This window comes from Carlito syrichta, unplaced genomic scaffold (genome assembly GCF_000164805.1).
Source record: "Carlito syrichta isolate Samal-C Ts95f unplaced genomic scaffold, Tarsius_syrichta-2.0.1 Scaffold228640, whole genome shotgun sequence".
NCBI classification, from domain to species: Eukaryota; Metazoa; Chordata; class Mammalia; order Primates; family Tarsiidae; genus Carlito; species Carlito syrichta.
Window position 1 is genome coordinate 129,962 of NW_007172736.1, and position 22,850 is coordinate 152,811.

Genomic DNA, 22,850 nt, shown 5'->3' on the forward strand with positions numbered 1-22,850 from the left:
CTCCGTCCGGGCCCCGGTGGCCAGGCCTCACCTGCCGCAGGCCGCGGAGCCGCCCGCCGCCGAGGGCCGTCCCGGGGCCGGCGCCGCGGGGAGGTGGAGACGCGAGGCGCGGAGGTCCGCGCGCAGGCCTGGACGGCGCGGCCAGGTGATGGTGGGCCCCTGTGTTTCTCCGGAGCAAGGGGGACCCCTAGAGCAGCCTTGCACCTGGGCTGCCCCCGCGAGACGTTTGACATCAGCCCTAGGGAGGTCGGGCAGCCCAGAGCCTGCCTGTCTCCGTTAAGTGCCCTTAGGATGCAGCGATTAAGGAATTAGGCGCTCCCTTCGGGAGGGGCACTGGCTGTGCTGGTGAACCCCGTGCAGTGAAAAACGACAATGATGCTGTCCGAGCAAGCCCAAAAGTGGTTTCCAACCCACGTGCAGGTCACCGTGCTCCAGGCCAAAGATCTGAAGCCAAAAGGCAAAAGTGGCACCAATGACACATACACTATAATTCAGCTGGGCAAGGAAAAGTACTCCACCTCTGTAGCTGAGAAAACCCTTGAACCAGTCTGGAAGGAAGAGGCCTCTTTTGAGCTACCTGGATTGCTAATGCAGGGGAATCCAGAGAAATACATTCTTTTCCTCATAGTTATGCACAGGTCCCTGGTGGGTCTGGATAAGTTTTTAGGGCAGGTGGCAATCAATCTCAATGACATCTTTGAGGACAAACAAAGAAGGAAAACAGAGTAAGTTATGTAATTCATTTTGAATTTTGGGGAGGTTAACTTTATCTTATTTATGGGGTTTCTGTTCTTGGAAATTATTCGTAGACTTGGGGCATTGGTTTTTGGATTGAAATATAACCCAGTTTTAAGCACCATATTTGCATGACTGGAGTAAAAATAGCCCTAGTGATGAAACATTTTTTTAAATAGAGTCATTAATGATCCGTTATCTCATTTCTGTTTGAGGTAAATACTTATTAAATAATTGAATATTGTGCACTAGATTTGGAGTAAATTAGCATTGTTTTAGTATAAGAGGACTGGATTAAAGTGTTGACCAACCAGATCTTAACATACCTATAAAGTTTTATGATCTTTAAACATTACAATTTGCCATGAAATCAGAAAAATTAAATCTGCTAATGTAATGTTTATATATGTTCAACTCTGTAGCTGTCAGAAGATAAATTACCAGATTTAGAACTCACTATTTCATTTCAGCGTTATCAACACAACCTTTTTTTTTTTTTTAGCTTAACCATTTTCAGGGTCAGTACATCTTGATGGGAGTCTATAGCTGTTAAAAGAAAAAAAAAAGTTTTAAAAGTATGTACAAACATCCTTAACTTTGAACACACTAACATTTTCCTTTGAATTTGCAATATATCAGAGCTGTTGTAGTACTTCAGAGTTCTGCAAAGTTAGCGTGTTTAGACCATATGAGATGCTGTAAGATTGGAGGCAATGATGCATTCTTTTGATGAAGTGATTTAATGACATCTTCATGAAAACATGGGCTTCAATGAAAAATCATAATGTAAATTAACACTAGTATATTGTGTCTTAAATTGAAAACGTAGAATGTTTTCAGAGTTAGATATCCTTACACCTTTCTTAAACTTACAATTTTTCTAGAATGAGAGAACATTCAGATTAATGAAATTAATGAGACAAAAATACAGGTTGAGCTTGTAAGAGGACTTCAGATTTCCAAAATAGTTTTGGTGTTTCTTTCAATCATTACTGAATTTTTCTAAACTTTAAAAAACTTTTTTATAGTGATAATTTTCTTGAAGTTAATGTTAATTTCTTACATTTTACAACAATCTCTTATTCTTTCTATGTGTTTCTGCTTGCAGGCTTCCCTTAATTGGAGTTTTTTGTTTTGTGTTAAATTAGTTTGTGTTCAGCTTTGCCTAAGATTTAATATATGTAGAGTAAAAGGGTGGAGAGAGAAGATATACTAGGAATGCAAGAGAAAAAATGGTAAATATTTAAACTGATTAAGGACAGATGACAATATTTTAAAAGGAGAGAAAAAGGGTTTTTTAAAAGTGTGAATTTGAATATGTATCAATGATTTTAATGACAGAGTTATTTGATACTTAAAAAGTGGCATTCTGTTTTCTCCAAGGGGTCTTCATCGAATTTAAAATGAAAAATGGACCAAATAATTTCCTTAGACTTGCCAACATTGGATGTCACTTAGTATATAACATTTCAGGTGTTTTGAATGTAAACTTTTAAATATCTTGCAGCTTCAAATTTCTTACTGTATTTAAAATGCTTTTAATATTAATGAATAATGTTTTTAAGGACTTCTCTGGAGCATGCTTTTTCTAAGTCAAAGTAGGCCCAAAAGTGAATTCAAAGATTCTGATGATGAAATAACCTTTTACAGTTTCATCTTGTTTTACTCCTAGTCTTTGGCAGCATCACAGTTAAAATAAATTTGGTGTGAGCAATACTCTGATATTGTAGTCTCTCCCTACAGACATTCTCCATTGGCTACTATATAAAATTGATTAGAACTTTTTGGGGGAAAATGCTTTTAAATATTATCAACAGAGCTTGTGATGTTATTGCTTTCAAAGTGATTTTCATATGTTATTAAACCCTCAACATTTTCTTACTTTGTGGATAAATGGGGACCATGTATTTGATGAGGTATCTTTATTGGTAATATTTCTAGTTTTTTAATATATTTAATGACTTCCTTTTCTAGCACAGCTGTACATGTGGCACCATAAGACAGACTTGAGCCACCGGTGTATTGCAAGAAAGATATTTAATGTTCTGCACATTGCTAAACCTTGTCAACATATTTCCAAGTGCTTTTTTAGAAATCTGGTATGAGATGAAGACTACAGCTGATTTAGAAGTCCTGTGAAACTGCTGGGTGTGACGGTTTTTACTTTTTGACACTGGAGACATATATTTACAGCTTGTCTTCCAGTTGTGTCATGACAGGCAAAGAAGTGTGACAGCTAAAACTATTATTTTACTTATTTTTATACCTTGAAAATAATTTTTTTTCCTTAAAGGAAAGGGTAAAAAGGGCCTGAGCCAGACCCTGTAAGTGGGCATGGCAAGAGAACGTCTGTCTGTGCCCCTTTAGTGGATGTCTGGGTTGGTTCTGGCATGAGATTTAAAGAAATAATGCAGTGTTTAATAATAGAATGGTAAAATCGTTGATGCTATAATGTAATATCCATTGATTTTTTTTTTACAATAGAAGTAGGTGATGTTGATTTTTTTTTTTTTTTTTTTTTTTTTTAGTGCTCATGAAAAGTAATAACAATCAGAGCCCCTAGAGTTAGATATGACTCAGACACATGCAGATTTTAGGACTTGTGTGTGCTTCTTGTGGTGCACCTGCATCCTGGCCTCTGGCACCCTTACTGCCAATCTTATCCTGTTTCTGACCACACAGCGCCAATTGCTTGGGAATAGTTACCATATGTGTGGTGGTTTTTGAACGTGGACTTGTGCCCACTAAAAATTGAACAGAGGCCATATACAGTTTAAATCTAGTATTCCAGAGGTGGAAAAAATCAGCATTTATCCAGTGAACCCCAAAAGCTGTGTCTTCATCTTATCATTTTGAAGCCTGGGAAAATAAATGCTATCTCCAGAGATTCTTGAAGATTTCATTAAGACTTACCTATTGTATCAGTTTCAATACAAAGCAGCTAAAGTTTGTGATTCCTATGTTTGATATTAGTACATTTGTTAAAGTTCTTTGCAGTTTTTTTGGGTGGGGGAATTAAAATTATACTGTATTTACAGTTTTTATTCTTGCTTTATTCTTCAAAGCTTACCTAGGGCTTTAGATTTCCCTACTTAAAACCAGAACAACACAAAACATGTAAAACATTGTGGCTTGGTTGTTTTAAGAATATGGTTCTAGAAATAAAAATTGAATAAATATTTATGTAGTGCAAGGTCGACTGCCTTCCAGGAGCTTACACTCCAGCAATAGAAAAATTTACATCGCCTTCCTCTTTGGCTCTCATGTCTCCTGATGAAATACTCTGTCCTGCAGTATGTACCACCATGTGGTTAAAACTCTATTAACATATGTGGTTCGTCACATTATTTTTTTGCAGATATTTTTCATCAGCTTTAGATTTTTTTTCTTATTGGCTTTAATCTGACATTGGGACATTATGTATCATTCTTTGTGCCTCAATTTCCTCATCTATGAAATGAGGATGTTAAAGTAGATGATTTATTTGGTATTATTTCTAAAATTCTATGAATTTTGACTACCTTCACCCCCTTCCATTTTAGAGATTATTGATTTATTTTTCTTCTCAGATTTTCTTTCATTTGTTATGTACACAGAAATCCTACATGCCTGCTTTTGTTTGCATGTTTTTGGTATGTTTCTTGCAGTGTATTTACCTATTTTCTTTATAGCCTGAGATGTTACAGAGTATTTATGAGATGCTATCCATCAGGTGTTTCTCCCCCTATTGAAAATGATTCTGTTTTCCAAAACTATGAGTTAATAGCTAGATATATAACCTTGTTTCATTTCCAGGCTTTTTGAGTGCTCAGTTTTGTTCAAGGTTCTCTATTCCACAGAATTTATTCTTATTTCTAGCCCCTGTTTCTTCAGATTTTACCACTTGCCTCATATAAGGGGTTTTCTCAGTTTAGAGTTTCAGGCTGATGCTTTCTGTTGTAAAAAAAAAAAATTGTTAGTTTTGATGCAACCATACTTTGATTGCATTGCTTCAAATTCAGGTAATCAAGAGAATATTTCTCTTGTGTGTTACTAAGATGTAGCTAGTATTTATATTAGGCGACAGTTCTCTGTCCTTGGGAAGACCTGTGAACCACTCTTCCACTTGATGTACTGTAAATGTAATCTTCTCCTGGCATATCCTGTTGGTAACAATGAGAGAAAGAACTAATATAAAATTAGATCAGAGTTCCTTTGTAGCTAAGAGAATTTGTTACACTCGATTAGAGCTATATTTAAATAATAACCTGTCTGCAGGAATGGATATTATGCTTCATTGCTAAGTAATGTGAAAACAGTATAGAAACTCTTTTCTAGGTTTGATTTTGCAGTTCTTGGCTGTTTGCTCTATAGAGTGACCACTTGTGATATCAACAACTAGATAATTTCTCATGGATAAAAATACTGTAAATAATATCAAAATAAACCTTGTTTCTTAAACATCATTTAAATATGGGCAGTAGAATACATTGAAGTGACTAAAAGCATAAGATATGGCTCTATTTATAAAATAATTTTTGAGATTGTCACAGCAGTAATAGCTAGTAAAGCAAGTAGATTCTAATAGAAAGCATTAAATATTTTTTTTTCCTTTGAGAGCTCTTCACAAGATCATTATTTGTCACTTCTTACACTTTACTTATTTTACATATGTTATTCAGGAAATACTTTGATCTATTTTATATGAATCCAAATTACATCATATGCAGTTTTAACAACTAGTAAGCTATATGAAGTGGTCTCCAATGTCAACAAAATTCTTTTTATATTTTTACATAAGTCATATTTTGGGATGGGGCCAAATATTTATTATTTTATTAAAATGTCTTCAGTAATTATTTTATAGTGCCCCAAAATAATTTGTATTAATGAATTCTTTCAAAGTCTCTGCCTCAATGTCTTTTATGTTTAAAAATGTCCTTAGACCATTAGTAGCACTTATCCTATATGGAAACATATTAGCCATCATTGATAAGAATTGTTGATGATGAGTGATTTTCTAATCATGAAAGAAAAGGTTATCTAAAAACTTTTTCAATCTTGTTACAGACCTATTTCTTCAGTATATGCTACATCACAGAAACATTGATCAGTTTTTAAATTAGACAATGAGTAAAACAGAAATACTCTGGCTGACAGATTTTCGTTCAGTGCTTAAATTTCCTTGATACATTTCCTAAAAAGCTATTTGAATATAACAAAGCTCAATATCTTCTCTTTATTATGTATTAAAACCTATTTTTTTCTTCTTTTTTAAGGTGGTTTAGATTAGAATCCAAACAAGGAAAAAGAGCCAAAAATAGGGGTGAGATAAAGGTCAATATTCAATTTATGAGGAACAATATGACGGCAAGTATGTTTGACTTATCAATGAAGGACAAAACAAGATCTCCTTTTGCAAAATTAAAAGATAAGATGAAAGGTAGAAAAAATGATGGAACATTTTCTGATACATCTTCTGCAATCATTCCAAGTACTCACATGCCTGATGCCAATACTGAATTTTCAAGTGGTGAAATACAGATGAAATCCAAACCAAAAAAGCCTTTTCTTCTGGGTCCTCAGCGACTCTCGTCGGCACACTCAATGTCCGATTTATCTGGATCCCATATGTCTTCTGAGAAACTGAAGACTGGCACCATAGGTCAAACACATCTTCTAGGACACCACATAGATTCCTTTGTAGCAGTTCCAGAAAGTGGTAAGTGGCAGCTTCTTTCTAATTGTATCCTCTGTGGTCCAAACTGCCCTTTTTAGTCTTTAAAGTTTAACTTTTAAAGTTAGCAAATAAAATGGCAGCTTCTTGGTAGTGTTTTCTAAATTTAGTCATTTATCAAATATTGATTGATTGATTACCTATTATATCCAAAATTGATAAGTTTATTAAGCCATTTGTATTTATATTATTAGATAATAATAAAGTGAATCCCAGTCTTCTTTCCTGGCCTGACTGCTTTTTTTTTTTTTAACTGCTGTTTTTTCTGTCTCAAAAGCCTGAGCATAAATGAATATTCCATTTCATCATAAAATCCCTAGAAAAAAACTTTTATGTTCAGAAGTAAGAAAATAAGTTTAATGCTAATGATGGAAAAAAGTCTTTGAGAATTTTAAGCATTATCGTGCCAAGCAGAACTTCTAGTTTTAGCATTATAGTTTAAGTGATTGTGAGTCGAATAAATTACTAATTATCTAGCAATACACTAATTGTTATTAGCCTAAATACTTCAGAGTGACACACCTTAGATTTTAAGATTACTTTCTTTGATTATTTTGAAGATTAATACCTTTAAATAGCTAATTGCTCTCATTCTAAAAACAGCAGAATGCATACAGAATGTGTCAAGTAGTGTGATGTAATGTGTCACTGATTATGTGCTAACTACAAAATTGTAGGAAGTCTCAAATCTCCACACAGAAGAACATTAAGCTTTGATACTTCCAAAATGAACCAACCTGTCAGCATTGTGGATGAAGGTGAATTGTCTTTCGGAAGACAAAATGACCCATTTACAAATGTGACTGCTTCATTACCCCAAAAATTTGCAACACTGCCAAGAAAGAAAAATCCATTTGAAGAAAGCAGTGAATCATGGGACAGCAGCATAAATTTATTTTCAAAATCAGTTGAAGTAAGAAAGGAAAATAAAAGAGAGAAAAGGGAGAAAGTGAGCCTGTTTGAAAGAGTGACTGGAAAAAAAGATAGCAGAAGATCTGATAAACTTAACAATGGGGGTTCTGATAGCCCTTGTGACTTGAAATCACCTAATGCATTTAGTGAAAATCGTCAGGACTATTTTGATTATGAGTCAACTAATCCATTTACAGCAAAATTCAGGGCTTCAAATATAATTCCGTCTTCAAGGTAAGCTCAATATGGGGGAAATTATGCTATTTGGGGAAATCTTGTATTTGAAAGTGTCAAGTATTTGAATATGTGACCATTTTAAGTTCTTTTATTGTATTTGAAAACATTTCTTAATTTTTATAATTAATTACAAGAGCCAATGTTGCATACATCTTTGGAATTGAAATTTTTATCTTAGAAAGGAAAAAATTCAGCTGGGCTCGGTGGCTCAGTCTGTAATCCCGCGCCTTTGGGAGGCTGAGGTGAGTGGATTGCCTGAGCCCACGAGTTTGAGACCCGCCTGGGCAGCGAGACCTCATCTCTGCAATAAATCAAAAAATCAGCCGGGTGTGGTAGCGCATGCCTGTAATTCCGGCTACTTGGAAGGCTGAGGTGGAAGGATCACCGGAGCCCAGCAGGTTGAGGCTGCGGTGGCCAGGAGCGGCCACTGCACTCCAGTCTGGGCGACAGAGTGAGACTCCAACTCAAAAAACAAAAACAAAAACAAGAAAACAAAAAAAAGAAAGGAAAAAATTCTTATTCTTATTTCCGACGCTAGTCTACGTCTACTTATGTGAGCCAGAAACTCACTGAAACTTATGAAAAAAACAACATGACTTTTGATGAGACATGGTGAGAGTGAATCACCAGTGGGTGTTAATTCAAGACATAAATTTAGGTGATGTGTTACTAGATATTTCCTGGGGATTAGTTCATGGGCTATCTGGGGAGGACCAGGAGCAGCCCATTGGCTATTTAAGAAATACTGGCTTTAAGTATTAATGATTTTCATAATAGATGTTAACTATCCTTTTTAAATGACTTTTTATTTGTGAATGTTTGTTTTTTGGAATTCAGTGACCTATAAGTACTATAAATACACCATGGTACTATAAATTGGTACTATAAATACATCAAGGGGATCTATATGATGATTTATAGTCACAGAAATAAGTATTCATGATAATACTTTTCAAACTCTGAATTCTCAGTTATATATATTATGGTACTTTTCTTATTTCTTAGTAGAAGTTGGAACTACTGATTATGGATTCTACAGAAGCAAACAGTGGAATAGCTGATTAAGGAAACCTCAAGCAAAGAATAAGATGAGTTTATTGAAATCTTAAGTGTAGTCAGCTTTCTGTATCTGCAGGTTCTGCATTTTTTTGATTCAACCATCTATAGATTGAAAATATTTAAAAAAAAGCAGTACAACAATAAAAATATGAATTAAGAAACAATAGGTGCAAATACAACATTTTATATAAGGAATTTTGTTATCTGTGGGGGGTCCTGAAACCAGTCCCCTGTGGATACCAAGGTATGACTGTAATTATCTTGAAAGAACATGGTAGATTGCTTGCCATGTAACAGTTTTTCCTCAAAGCAGTAATGTAGACATGGATGGGAGTCCCAGCTTATAAATGTTATGACCTTTATAAACCTCAGCATCTCCATCTTTAGAATAAGAAAAATAATCCTACTTGGTAGGAGTCAGTGAGGATAATTGATAAAAAAAAAGTATATAGTACAAAGTCGGTTTCCAAATAAGGAACCCATAAATGATGACTGCTATTATGTTTCTGTATTGTCATATTTTATTCAAAAAACAGTGCTTTGTCCCACTATAAACAGAAAATATAGTATTAACAAGTATCTTTTTAGGCTATGCTTTCCCACCTCTTTCTTATATATCATATATATCTTATATAACATGTTAAAAAACTTGCATTTAAAATGTTCAAAGAGAAGTGTGCATTTCTTTTGTTTTCTATTATCAATAAATATTTACTGTGATTTTAGCCAGTATTGTTCAGTTTTGTTTATAGACTATACTTTAGAGAAATACATCTGTATCATATGGTATCAATACTTTATTGAAGAGTTCGCAGTTTTGATATGCTATTCTAAAGTATTTTGGTATTTTACATAGTGTACTTCACATATTGCATTAAATCTCAAAGTATGGGGGTAAACAGAAATATATCTGCTTTCTTCCCTTTCACTGAACTTTTTTCCAGAAGTTGTTAGAAACAACTGTCTGAGATAACTTGGAGATTGGGCAATTTAGCTAATTTTAGAGTCAAAGAAAAGCAAGAAAATGGGAAATGGTAGGAAAATGTTTTGTGATTATGGCAGCATATGGAACAATAAGTACCCTTAAATCTTTAATTACCCTATACTTGGACTGTTTACATGAACTGGAATGGATTTTAAAAGTAGTGGCATTTTATAGATTGAGGTTTTGTTTTCAGTTACTTTATTATTAATGACCGTTTCTATCAGAATTAGAGTTGTTTCATGATATATATATAAAATAATTGCAAGTATGTAAAAAAGTAGTTTTTTTTTAAGTTTTACGACTTTTTCTTCATATTTATGGGATGCCAGATGTGAGGACAGAACATTTGTAGATTCTTAGAAAGCTACTCTTTTTTGTGTTACAAACCATCTTTCTGGTAAGTGTAAAACATCTGTAAGAAAGAGATATCGCTAGTTAATAGTATGAAAAAGAAGGATTGAGTATAAATAGACCTAGGAAGAGAGTGCAGTTCACATTTTTGGGAAGCACCTTTACCTTGAATGGAATTTGGTAGGATGGTGTCAAGGTAGCATCGTCTTTATGTAATGGTATATTATTTATCTTTCCATTGTTATCCCTCAGTTTTCTGGGACATTTTAAATTTCTCTCATTAACATCCAAACTAAATGCACTTTTGAAGCTATAGACTCACAACTCTAGGACATGTGCTAACATTTTTTTTTTTCAGGAGTGCTAAAGAGATCTATTTAGAGAAAGTTTCCTGGACTCTTGTAACCAGTGTTTTTGAGAATGCTGAACAAAGTTCAGGGCAAAATGCATAGCTATGGAATTGGGTTTTTATCTTGGTGAGTGAACTGACTCATTTGTGATTGCAGGTATATAGGAACTGTATTGTTACCTTCTGAGTAAATAATATGTATGATTAAAACTGCAGAATTTTCTTTATGCCAAAAATTTTTGAATGTACTAAGGAACACCTTTCTTAAAGTTAGAGGTTTTAGTCCCTAGTGTTAGTGAAGTCCACCTGAAGAAATCACTTGGGAAATCACAGAAGATACTCCATTTTGCTTGTATTTCTTGGAATAGGTTGCATCGTTTTACATAAAACTGATAAATATTGGGTTACTTCAACAAAGGGTAGGGCTCTTTGAAACACTTTTCCCCAAAGTTACTGATTTGCACCTCACATGCTCCCACTTCTTTTTCCGACTCTTCTAGGGAGAGGTGCTTGTTCCCTGTGCCGCAGAGTTTTCTTACATAAGTCTTTTATGGGCATGGCATTCTTCACTAATAGCCTAGTCATTTCCTCTCCTGCTACCATGCCCAGTTTGAGGGCAGGGCCTGCATTTCTTTCGTCTTTCTTACCTTAATCTCCAGCATGATGCTTGGTAGATAGTAGGTGTTAGAAATTTTGAATAAATGCACGCAGTATTGCATTATAGTTTCCTAAAATGCTACTTTCTTTTTATTAGTCGCCTATTTCCTGCCTAGTGTACGCTGTGAAGCTCTTTCTGATAGACTGAAAACAGATTCATAAAGGCAAATGTATGCATTTTTACATACGAAACACTTAAAAACCTATTTTAAAGGATGACTAGCATTTAATATTTAATCTAAACAGCACATTCTGGAATTCATTAAGAACTCTGGATTGGTGTGGGTTATCAGCTGTAATAAACAACCCCAGATCTCAGTGGCGTATTGCTCACTTTTCACATAGCAGTTCACTGAAATGGGAATGGGAGACATGGGTGCTTTTCTCTGTGCCTTTATTCAGCTCTGCAATCTCTCAGGATCCAGGCTTCTTCCTTCTTGTAGTGCCACCATTTAACATTTGTCTTCAAGATCGGTGCAGCAGAGGAGTAAAGGGGAGGATGACAGGAGGGTCATTTCTGTGTGGTAGGCCCAGCATCGTGTGTCCCAGCATCGTGTGTGCTACTTCCATGTACATCCCATTGGCCATAGCTCAGCCATGTCCTCACCTCAGTGCAATCAGTGAACAGCTGTGGTTTAGCTGTGTACCCAGGGGAAGCTGAACTGAGTATAGTGAGTATACAGCGTTGTGCATGCTGTTGATGCCAGATCAGCTTGTTACTAAGAAGTCGGGATGCTGTCCAGCACTGGCATGCTGTAAACTCCTGCTACATGTAAACAGTGAGTATAGCTGGAATTATTGTAATTTTTCAGGAAAATCCGTTTATTATTATTATTTATTTTTTGAGTTGGAGTCTCACTCTGTTGCTCAGGCTGGAGTGCAGTGATATGCTCACGGCCACCCCAGCGTTGACCTGCTGGGCTCGGGTGATCCTTCTGCCTTAGCCTTCCAAGTAGCCCTGACTACAGGCATGCCCTACCACACCTGGCTAATTTTTTATTTATTGTGGAGACGAGTTCTCGCCAAGTTGCCTGGGCTGGTCTTGAATCTGTGGGCTCAGACAACCCACTCACCTCAGCTTCCCAGAGTGATGGAATTACAGGCTGATCCACCAAGCCTGATCCGCCAAGCCTTATTATTTGTATCGAGTTGTTTGTGTTTTAAAATTGCTGCTACTCTTGCTTTCTAAATATAAATCATAGATAGTTTAGTATCATCAGCATCAAATAATTTCTTCATCATTATTTATCAAATGAATGGTCAACTAGTTTGTCGTATGGTTTACCCCACGATTTGTAAAGTAGTGCTTTTCTGTATTAGCAGTATATCATTTTCTAAAAATAAATATTGTTATGCCATTATAAATAATTAATAAATGACAAATGTAGAAATAATTTTACAAATTATTATTATATTTATTTGGGGTTTTTTGGGGGGGGTAATATGGTCATCTTTAATAGTTTGATTCTTCCAATCCATGAGCATGGGATGTTTCTCCATTTGTTTGTGTCCTCTGCAGTTTCTTTAATCAAAGTTTTGTAGTTCTCCTTGTAGAGATCTTTTACCTCCTTGGTTGAATATATTCCTAGGTATTTTAGCTTTTTGGCTGCTATTGTAAATGGAATTGAGTTCTTGATTTGATTCTCAGCTTGGTCACTATTGGTGTATAGCAGTGCTACTGATTTGTGTGTTGATTTTGTATCATGAAACTTTACCAAATTCATTTATCAATTCCAGGAGTCTTTTGGAGAAGTCTTTAGAATTCTCTAGGTATACAATTATATTGTCAGCACACAGACAATTTGATTTCTTCTTTTCTATTCGGGATGACATTGGCTGTAGGTTTTTCATATATAGCTTTTATTATTTTGAGGAATGTTCCTTCTAAGCCTGTTTTGCTGAGGGTTTTGGCTATGAAGGAATGCTGGATTTTATCAAATGCTTTTTCTGTGTTTATTGAAATGATCATATGATTTTTGTTTTTCATTCTGTTTATGTAGTGATTTACTTTTATTGACTTGTGTGTGGTAAATCACCCTTGCATCCCTGGGATAAAACTCACTTGGTCACGGTATATTATTATTATTATTATTATTTTGCGCTGTTGAATTTGGTTTGCTAATATTTTGTTGAGGATTTTTGTGTCTACATAAGGGGTATTGGTCAGTAGTTTTCTTTTTTGATGGTGTTTTTTCCTGGCTTTGATATCAGAGTGATCCTGGCCTTGTAGAATGAGTTAGAGAGCATTCCCTCCTCTTCAGTCTTGTGGGATAGCTTCCGTAAAATTTGCACTAGTTCTTTGAAAGTCTGATAGAATTCAACTGTGAGTCCATCAGCCTGGACTTTTTTTTTGTTGGGAGATTTCTGATTATTGTTTCAGTTTCGTTACTTGTTATTGGTCTGTTCATAGTTTCTATTTTTTCCTGATTCAGGGTTGGGGGATTGTATGTTTCCAATAATTTATCCATTTTCTTTAGATTGTCTAGTTTGCATAGAAGTGTTTGTAACAGTATTGGATGATCTTTTGAATTTCCTTCTTATCAATAGTGATGTCTCCTTTTTCATTTCTGATTGAACTTATTTCTCCATATCTTAATTAATCTAACTAGTGATCTATTAATTTTATCATTTCACAGAACCAACTTTTTGTTTCATTGATCCTTTGTATTTTAAAAAAAATTTGATTTTACTTAGTTCTCTTCTGATACTTGTTATTTCTTCTACTAGCTTTGGGTTTGGTTTGTTCATGTTTTTCTAGTATCTTGAGGCGTGATGTTAGGTTGTCAATATGTGATCTTTCAATCTTATTAATGTAGGCCTTAAGCACTATACATTTTCCTCTGACCATAGCTTTGGCTGTATCCCAGAGGTTTTTGACAACTTCTTTCATTATTATCATTTGTTTTAAGGAATTTTTAAATTTCCATCTTGATTTCATTGTTGACCCAAGGATCATTTGGGAGCAAATGATTTAAATTTCATATCTTTGTTTGGTTTCATGAGTTCTTCTTGGAGTTAATTTCTAGTTTTATTCCACTGTGGTCTGAGATGGTGCTTGATATGATTTTGATTTTTTTAAAAAATTTATTAAGACTTGATTTGTGGCCTATCATATGGTCTATCTTACAGAATGTTCCATGTGCTGATGAGAAAAATGTGTATTCTGTAGTTTTGAGATGGAATGTTCTGCAGATGTTTGTTAGTTCCATTTCCTCTAGCATTTTCTTTAACTCCAGTGTTTCTTTATTGACTTTCTGCCTTGATTATCTGTCTATTGCTGTCAGTGGAGCATTGAAGTATTCCACTATTATTGTATTGCTGTCTATCCTTTTTTTTAGGTCTAATAGAATTTGTTTTATAAAGCTGGGGGTTCTGGTATTGGGCACATACATATTTTAAATTGTTGTGTCTTTTCTCATTGGATCGATCCCTGTATCATTACATAGTAGCCATCTTTGTCTCTTTTTTTACTGTTATTAACTTAAAGTCTGTTTTATCTGATATGAGAATGGCTACTCCTGCTCATTTTTGTTTTCCATTTGTGTGGAATATTTCCCCCCACCCCTTTACCTTGAGCCTATAGGAGACTGTGTGTGTTAAGTGGGTCTTTTGAAGGCAGCATGTATTGGGTTGTGTTTTCTTATCCATTCTGCCAGTCTGTATCTTTTTAGTGAGACCATTTATATTCAGAGTTAATGATATGTAAGGTATTATTCTATTCATTATACTGGTTGTTATCTGGTTGCTTTATTGATTTATTTTCTCTGTTGTGTTGGTGTTTCATAAAACCTGTAAGCTTTGTGATTTCTGGCATTTTCCTACTGGTGTGTTTTAACTTTTTGTTTTTGTATTTAGAACTTCTTTGAGTATTTCTTGTAGAGCTGATCTAATGGTGACAAATTCCCTTAGTGTTTGCCTGTCTGTGAAGGACTTCATTTCTCCTTCATTTATGAAACTTAGTTTTGCAGGATACAAAATCCTTGACTGAGAATTATTCTGCTTATGAAGTTTGAAGATGGGAACCTACTCCCTTCTGGCTTGTAGAGTTTCTTCTGAGAAGTGTTCTGTTAGTCTGATAGGTTTACCTTTGTAAGTTACTTGATGCTTTTGTCTCACTTCTCTTATAATTCTTTCCATCACATTAACTTTGCATAGCCAGATGATTATACATGCCTTGGGTATGATCTTTTTGCAATGAATCTCCTGGAAGTTATTTGGGCTTCTTGTATCTGGATGTTAGATCTCTGGCAAGACCAGAGAAGTTTTCCTCCATTATTTCCTCAAATAGATTTTCCAAACCTGTTGCTTTCTCTTCTTCCTCAGGAACACTTATGATTCTTAGATTTGGATGTTTTACATAATCCCACATTTCTTGGAGACTTTGTTCCATTCATTGATTCTTTTCTCTTTATTGTTGTCTGGGTTAATTCAAAAACCTTATCTTTAGTTCTGAGATCCTTTCTCCTACTGTTCTAGTCTACTGTGAAAACTTTCCACTGCATTTTGTACTTCCCTAAGTGCTTCTTTCATTTCCAGAATTTTAGCTTTTTTTTTTTTTAACCATGTCTATATCTTTGGAGAACTTTTCATCCATGTTCTGAATAGTTTTTTTTTTAACTTTCTTTATGTTAGTTTTAAGCTTTCTCCTGAAGTTCATTGACCAATTTTATCATCAACCTTTTGAATTCAATGTCTGGAATTTAAACAGTTGCATTTCGGTTAGGATTTGTTGCTGAAGAGTTGATATGGTCTTTTGGGGTTGTTGAAGAACTCTGCTTTTTCATGTTGTCAGAATTATTTTTCTGGTTCCTTCTCACTTGGGTAGACGATTTCTTCTTATTTGAAGCTGGCAGGGGGCTGACATAGGCATTGTAGGGTTCCCTTGTTTATATATTGCCTTGGTGTGGTGAGTTTTTTTTTTTTTTGAGTTGGAGTCTCACTCTGTCGCCCAGACTGGAGTGCAGTGGCATGCTCCCAGCCACCACAGCCGCGATCTGCTGGGCTCTGGCAGTCCTTCCACCTCAGCCTTCCAAGTAGCTGGAACTACAGGCACACACTACCACGCCTGGCTAATTTTTTTTTATTATTTATTGTAGAGATGAGGTCTCGCCAAGTTGCCCAGGTGGGTCTCGAACCCGTGGGCTCAGGCAATCCACTCACCTCAGCCTCCCAAAACGCGAGATTACAGGCTGAGCCACCCAGCCCGGCTTATGGGGTGAGTTTCTTAATTGCCAGATGCAGCAGCCCTATGCTGTGTACCTACATAGGCTCATGGCATCCTGAGTGTCCAGAGTAGCTTGGAAAGTGTCATTAGCTGGCACTTAGGATCTGGCCTTCCTCAAAGCTGAAGTATTATATGGGATTGTGATTGGCTATACTGTTGACCTACAGCCAGGAGGTGGGTCTTGTGGGAGAAAACTAGCTATGGTGATGGTTGTAGGGTTTCTCCTTGGCAAGTGTTCCTCTGGAGATATGCCCAGCCAGCCTTGACTAAGGGTGGGGCTCTGAGGATTTCTCAAGTTTTCTGTCTGTTTTGAGCATTTCTGGGTATTGCAAGGGCACAAATTATTTTTTAAATGAATTATTATTTACCACTGGACTATTTTTTCAGTGAAAAGTTGAAATTATGGGTGTGTTCACTAAACCAAATTTTGTTTGTTTTTAAACTGGGGTGTGGCTTCAACCTGTTAGTTAGGTGGAGACTTGTGACTAACTTCTGGTTTATTAGAGTTAGTGGAAGAGATGTACCACTTCCAGAGTTGGTCCCTGGATTGTCATCTTACACAGTTCTCCATATTGCCTCTCTTCCATCATACCCTGAAGACCGGAAAACTAGACTTGGTTCCAAATCAGGCTTGCTGCCTGTTTTTGTAAAGTTTTGTTGAAAAACAGCTACACTTGTTTATGATCATTTTTGTGCTGCAGTGTTAGGATTGAATGGTTGTGTTGAAGACCGTATGGCCTGCAAAGCTAAAGTATTTGTTATTAAACCTTTACAGAAACAGTTTGCTGACCCCTGCACTAACTGAATAGAGAGGATGTTTAAGATAGGTAGAGCTAAAAACAGGGGAAGTCTGTGTCCCTGAATGCAAGTGGGAGGCCACCTGACCAGGAATAACCAATTGGACCTTGTCTGAATGATAAATTCCCAGAATATTAGTTACCAAGAGTTTTGTATGTATTTATTACAGCGCTTAGCATTATTTATCCTACTAAGGAGGGCACATGGGCCATAGGACCTTTTGTTTTGTTTAAGAAATCCCTGATCAAGAAAACTTAAGAAACACTGGTTTATAACACCAAATCTAAACTCTTCGAATTTTCAAAGCTTTTGCTATTTTAGACTTTCCTTACCTTCCTTACCTACCTTCACTGTTTCTCTCCAACCTATTCTAGGTAAGTTAATTTCCTTACTGTACCTCTCTAACCTGAGGTCCTTGTAAGCCATGCTGTCTCAATTGATGGGCTAAACTGTGGGATGCACTCAACTTATCTCAGAGCACCAAACCCTATCTCTCCTTGATGCTTAAAACTCTGATACTTTACTAAGTGTTTCCCTTTGGATTTCTGCTGATGTAGATGATGTAATTGCTATATAATGCTTATTGTATTTATATCTTCACAACTAAGCTGTAAATGCTTCTTAACAATGAGGGAATCTTTTTTCTTGAGCATCTAGGACAGTGCATGCCCTTAAGTGCTGATCATTAAGTGCTGCTGGTGGGGATTTTTCTTTTTAAACTACAGTTTGTTGGGCTTCCCTTCAGACTGAGTTAGAATCTTCAGTCAGTGAGCCCTGAAATGAAAATCAGCATTTTAATAGCTCCCCATTAATTATCAGTTAGGTTTAAAAATTGCTGACTAAAATTATATTACCTATAGTGTTCCCCCTTATTCAGAGGGTATACATTCCAAGAGCCCCATGGACGCTTAAAACCATGGATATTACTAAACCTTATATCGAGGGCTGACAATTAAGTTTATGAACTCATCCTACAAAAAGTGCTACATACCTCATTCATGAATATCACTGTGGTCACCTATGCAGTACACACCCTGGGAAGCTATCCACCCATCAAAGCAATTTTAGAACTCTTTTTCTGGAATAACTATCAGAACTGCCCTATTACCTTTGATATCCTGAATGTCATCAAAATGTCTTCCTTTCGCTATTTCCTTTATGTTCTGGTAAAGAAAAAGTTATTGGGGGCCCGATTAGGTGAGTAGGGAAGGTGTTCTAATCTAGTTATCTGTTTACTGGCTAAAAACTCCCTGACAGACAGTGTTGTGTGAGCTAATGTGTGTGTTGTCATGATACTAGAACTCCTTCAGGACCATTTTGGCACACCTTTCTCATGCCAAGATTTTCAGTTAAGATTTTCTTAACTGAATTGTTTCTCTTTTGATGTTTTTATGCTTCTTACAGTCAGCCGATGATTTTAATGCACATTGCAACAAGTTTTTACAATGTTTTCATCAGTTCTGCTCACTACTTTTCATCCTGACCTGTCTTCATCAGTGACATTTTCTGTCCCCTCAGAAAAACATCTAATCCATTTGTATACTGCCATTTTCTTCATGGCATTATCCCTATAAACCTGGACTAACACATTTCTGATTTCACTTTCACTCTTTCCGAGTTAACAAGAAATTTAATGTTTGTCCATTACTCTAATTCAAACTCTGCATTCTCACGACGACAGCTCTGATGGCCATTCCAGAAAAAGAATTCCATAATTGCTTTGACAGGTGAACTAGGCACTAGTGTTGGTACGGCAGGTGAACTAGGCACTAGTGTTGGTACATGGCTCTCCAAGGAAGGTTCTTTGAAGGTGACCATAGTGATATTCAGCAATGAGGTATGTAGCACTTTTTTTAAGGATGAGTTCACGAACTTAATTGTCCGTCCTTGTATCCTGTTTTTTCCTATACATAAATACCTATGATAAAGTTTACTTTATAAATTAGGCACAAGTGATTAACAACCACTAATAATGAATTAGAACAATTGCAACAATATGCCAGCATCACTACTCTTGCACTTACTTTACTTTTAATGTAAAATAAGGGTTACTTGAAGGAGCACTGTGATACTGCACTTAGTCAACCTGATAACTGAGATGTCTACTAAGGGACCAATGGGCAGGCTGTGTAGACAGTGTGGACATACTGGACAAAGAGATTATTTAAATCCTGGGTGGGACGAAGCAGAATGGCTCAAGATTTTGTCATGCTACCCAGAACAGTGTGCAATTTAAAACATGAATTATTTCTGGAATTTTCCATTTAATATTTTTTGAACTGTGGTTGACCACAAGTAACTGAAACTGGACAGTAAAACCGCAGATAATGGGGGACTACTGTATTTCATAAGCATCAGTAAGCATTGTTGAATAGGAATTGGGTTGTGCTGTGCCATGTTTCAACAGGCAGTTTAGTCCCATTAGCCTTACTGACAGATTCCTAAATAAGGAGGAGAGTGCAAAAAGGAACTCAACTTAGCTAAAACAGAGATGTGGAAAGGAGTAAGAGATTTGACGAAATTACTAAAAAAAACCACACAGAAACCCCTAAATTATAATGGGCATTGAAGACCAGGCAGAAATGTCTGACTACTAAATACTTATGGCATCTATGGAGGAACTTTTTCTCAGGATTCAGGTAAAACCTGAGCATCAATAGTGATGAATGACACTTTAAAAATATGCTTAAATTTGCATGCTACCCATGGTAAATTGAAGAGAAACTATCAAGTATAGTCTTCTAAACAGGTATAGGTCCTGTGATACAGTTTAGGACTGAAGAGCACCTAGTTAAGGGATTTTTTTTTTTTTTTTAACAAAAGAAGAATATTCCTTGGGTATCTCTTACTTTGAAATTTTTTTTGAAATAGTCAATTATATCAGCCTACTACTGTGTGTGATAAGTTAATGTTGGATGTTAGAGAGGCAGCTGATCACAGAGCAAGAACTTACGGGAAATATTTTTACCAGATAATTTTGTCTGGGGAATGTTTTTCTGTTTGTGACTTACATAAAGAACATACTTTCACTGAATTATTTTCTGTTCTACTAAAGTTGTAAATACATGCAGCAAGTTCTTAGTCATTCTAGGATTTTTATATTATTATTCCTGGCACTATTGATTTTATTAGAGCATACTCCATAGATTAGAGGGCAGTCTGGCTGCAAAGTCTGTTATCCCATTGATCACCAGGGTAGATTCGGCTGATGTGACTGGCTAGAGAGGTGTCCCTGTCCTTCCTCACTGTTCACGTGCATCCCTCCCGAAGCTGCATGCTTGGTCAAAGAGGATCACCATCCTCACTAGAGGAAGACCATTCTTTGGTCAAGGGTATACGAGTAGCTGCTCTCCCCTACTAGAACCCCAAACAAGCTCTCAAGGTCTGTTTGCAGTATTTGATGTGGAAGAGACTGCCTCCTTGTTAGTAGATGAACTTAAGCCAAATAGTTATTTTTTGGGTAGTACAGAAATAGTGTCTAAGATCAAGACCTCATATTTATCACTAATATATTGTAATTTTCATGATAGTATGCCTTTTACTTTTGAGATCTTCTAAACAGGTATAGTTTCCCTCCCTTTTTTTTTTTTTTTCCTTAACTAGTCAATTCTTGACTATGGTTGTGTCATAACTTTTGTAGGAACTACAAAAAGTTTGTTACCTGGAATGTGTATTTAAATGTGTTTTCACAAATCAGAAATTACCACAGATCTACAAGCATGAAGCCATTTTAAATAAAATTGTGTAACATTTTCATAAAAGATGATGGACTGTTTACCGTAGGTTTACATTTTGGTTTTTCAAAAGTATAGTAAACAAATGATCCTAAAGAAAAGATTGTAGTCATAGCTTTTAAACCTCATGGACAATTTTTTTTTCTCTGAATGAGTTTAAAGTTCAGTCTTTGGCATCATAAACTTTAACATGCTAAGGGTTTATTTTAATAGCAATATTTACTTTTTGTTCATATTTATCTAATATTAAAAATAATTTGCCTGCTGTTCATGGTAGGTCACAAATCTTTCACACACCTGAGGATTTGTAGCCTCATTTATGAGACAGAGAGCAAAAACTTTAGAGATGATTTTTAGAGTCATTAATCCATTAGTGTCCAGGGATTTACAGAATGTATCCAATGAAACAATGACTGAGAACATGAAATATGCAATGTGATTAGTTCCCTTAACACTAACTAGAACTTTTATGTTTAACTCCCCAGATACTGCTTGAAACTTTTTTACCCTTTGTCATCCTAATACTCATTATAATAGCTCTCATTAATTGGTGCATCTCCCAGTGGGTTAATTTGCAGATACCAACCATGCCATCCTTTTGCTAACTCGCTAATGCAAATTGATATTTATAGTCTTCAAAATTGAAAACAAAAAGAACTCTGTAACAAAAAAGACAAACTTTGCTAAGTTTTTTGTTTTTGTTTTTGTTGTTTTTTTGAACCAAGACATTAAGATACAGGGAGATTCTGTGAAAGAAAAGAAAACAAGCCAAAAAAATCCACAAAAACTACTGTAGGCTAATAAACTGATGTGAAAATTTCTCAATTTACAACACTTGACAGGTGCTAAAAGAAAAGCATCTTTAATTTTAATGTGTTGTTAGGACCTCTTTAGAGAGACTGTACAAGTTATTAACAAGGTCCTCTGAGACAGGAGACGGGTAATTAACAAGACCTATGGAGATATAGTTTAGGTAATTAATGAGCTCTTAGGCACTGGACACAGGATAACACATAGCGAGTCCAATAGTTAAAGAGAACAGGTTGTTATGATATGATCAAATACAAGATATAGTATGTAAGCCCTCTTGAGGTTTCTGCTAGAAAAGTATTATTAAGATTATATTCTAATGACCCCAATGCACTGATTTTTGTAAATCAATAAGGTTTTTACCTTAACTTTTAAGGTAGAATTTGAGATAGTTCTAATTGTTATTACATGTAGATTAATAATTTTTATTAATGAAATGTGTATATTGAGAAAAACAGATTGGAAACACGTCAGTTGTGTGGTTCTGAATTGTCTTAAATGTTTATTTTCAGTTTATTTTTCACCTGTGGCCTGTCAGTTAAAATTGCCTGTTTCAAATTAGTAGGCTCTCTTTGTCTACTTTAAAACTGTCAGGATCTAGGCCAGCGAGGAGGTTGCCCTGGCAGCCATTTGATTTTTACTTATCATTCACAGTTTCCTCCAATGTACTTTCAAGTCTGAGCTTTTATATTTCCAACTTCAAATATTTGGTCCTGTTATTTCCTGTATACATTTGAAATTACTGGGGTATGAATCTTGAGTTTTGGTTCAGAAAACCCCCACAATCAGCAAACATTTAATATGAACATATTATGCTCTAAAGGTTAAAAATATAAAGAAGGCTCTTGCAAATTTCCTAATTCATCCTATTGTTTCCTGTCTTGGTGCTGCTATTCTAGTTCATCAGGATGACTTTTTTTTTTTTTTCTGAATTTGAGTTCTGATAAGCAAATGATATTTTCATTATCATTTTTTGATTATTTGCTCTATACAAAGAAATTCAATGAATAAAATATAAATTCCACTTTTTGAGCTCACAGAAAAAGGTGTGTAAATATTAGATCTGAATTTCATGCTGTGGACTGGACATTGAATGGGCATTGGGGAACCATGAAAATGTTTAAGTTGGGTTATGGCATGATTGAATTACTGTCTTAGATAGCTCTGGGTTAACAGAGTGTCTGTGGGGGTAGGGGATGGGAAGAGGAAGGAGGCTGGGAGACTAGTTAGGAAGTTATTATAATTGTTGAGGTGAAAGTTGATAGAGGTCATTTGGCAGCAAG

The 22,850-nt window shown here is 35.6% G+C and overlaps 1 protein-coding gene and 1 long non-coding RNA gene across 3 annotated transcripts in view; one reads left to right on the forward strand and one right to left on the reverse strand.

Annotated features, from left to right (window-relative positions):
* The first annotated feature begins 130 nt into the window (after positions 1-130).
* RAB11FIP2 (RAB11 family interacting protein 2) overlaps positions 131-22,850 on the forward strand; it is a 45,289-nt gene continuing 22,569 nt past the window's right edge. For both annotated transcript variants that reach the window (XM_008051735.1, XM_008051736.1), the window contains exons 1-3: positions 131-725; positions 5,994-6,436; positions 7,129-7,597. In XM_008051735.1, the coding sequence (XP_008049926.1) occupies positions 373-725; positions 5,994-6,436; positions 7,129-7,597 (1,265 nt within the window). In that variant the 5' untranslated portion in view covers positions 131-372. The remainder of the gene's footprint in view (positions 726-5,993; positions 6,437-7,128; positions 7,598-22,850) is intronic.
* Positions 1,200-6,552, reverse strand: LOC110595036. The gene is made up of 2 exons (XR_002481575.1): positions 6,217-6,552; positions 1,200-1,281 (listed from the first exon to the last, which is right to left on the reverse strand). It is a non-coding gene; the product is annotated as an uncharacterized LOC110595036 (long non-coding RNA).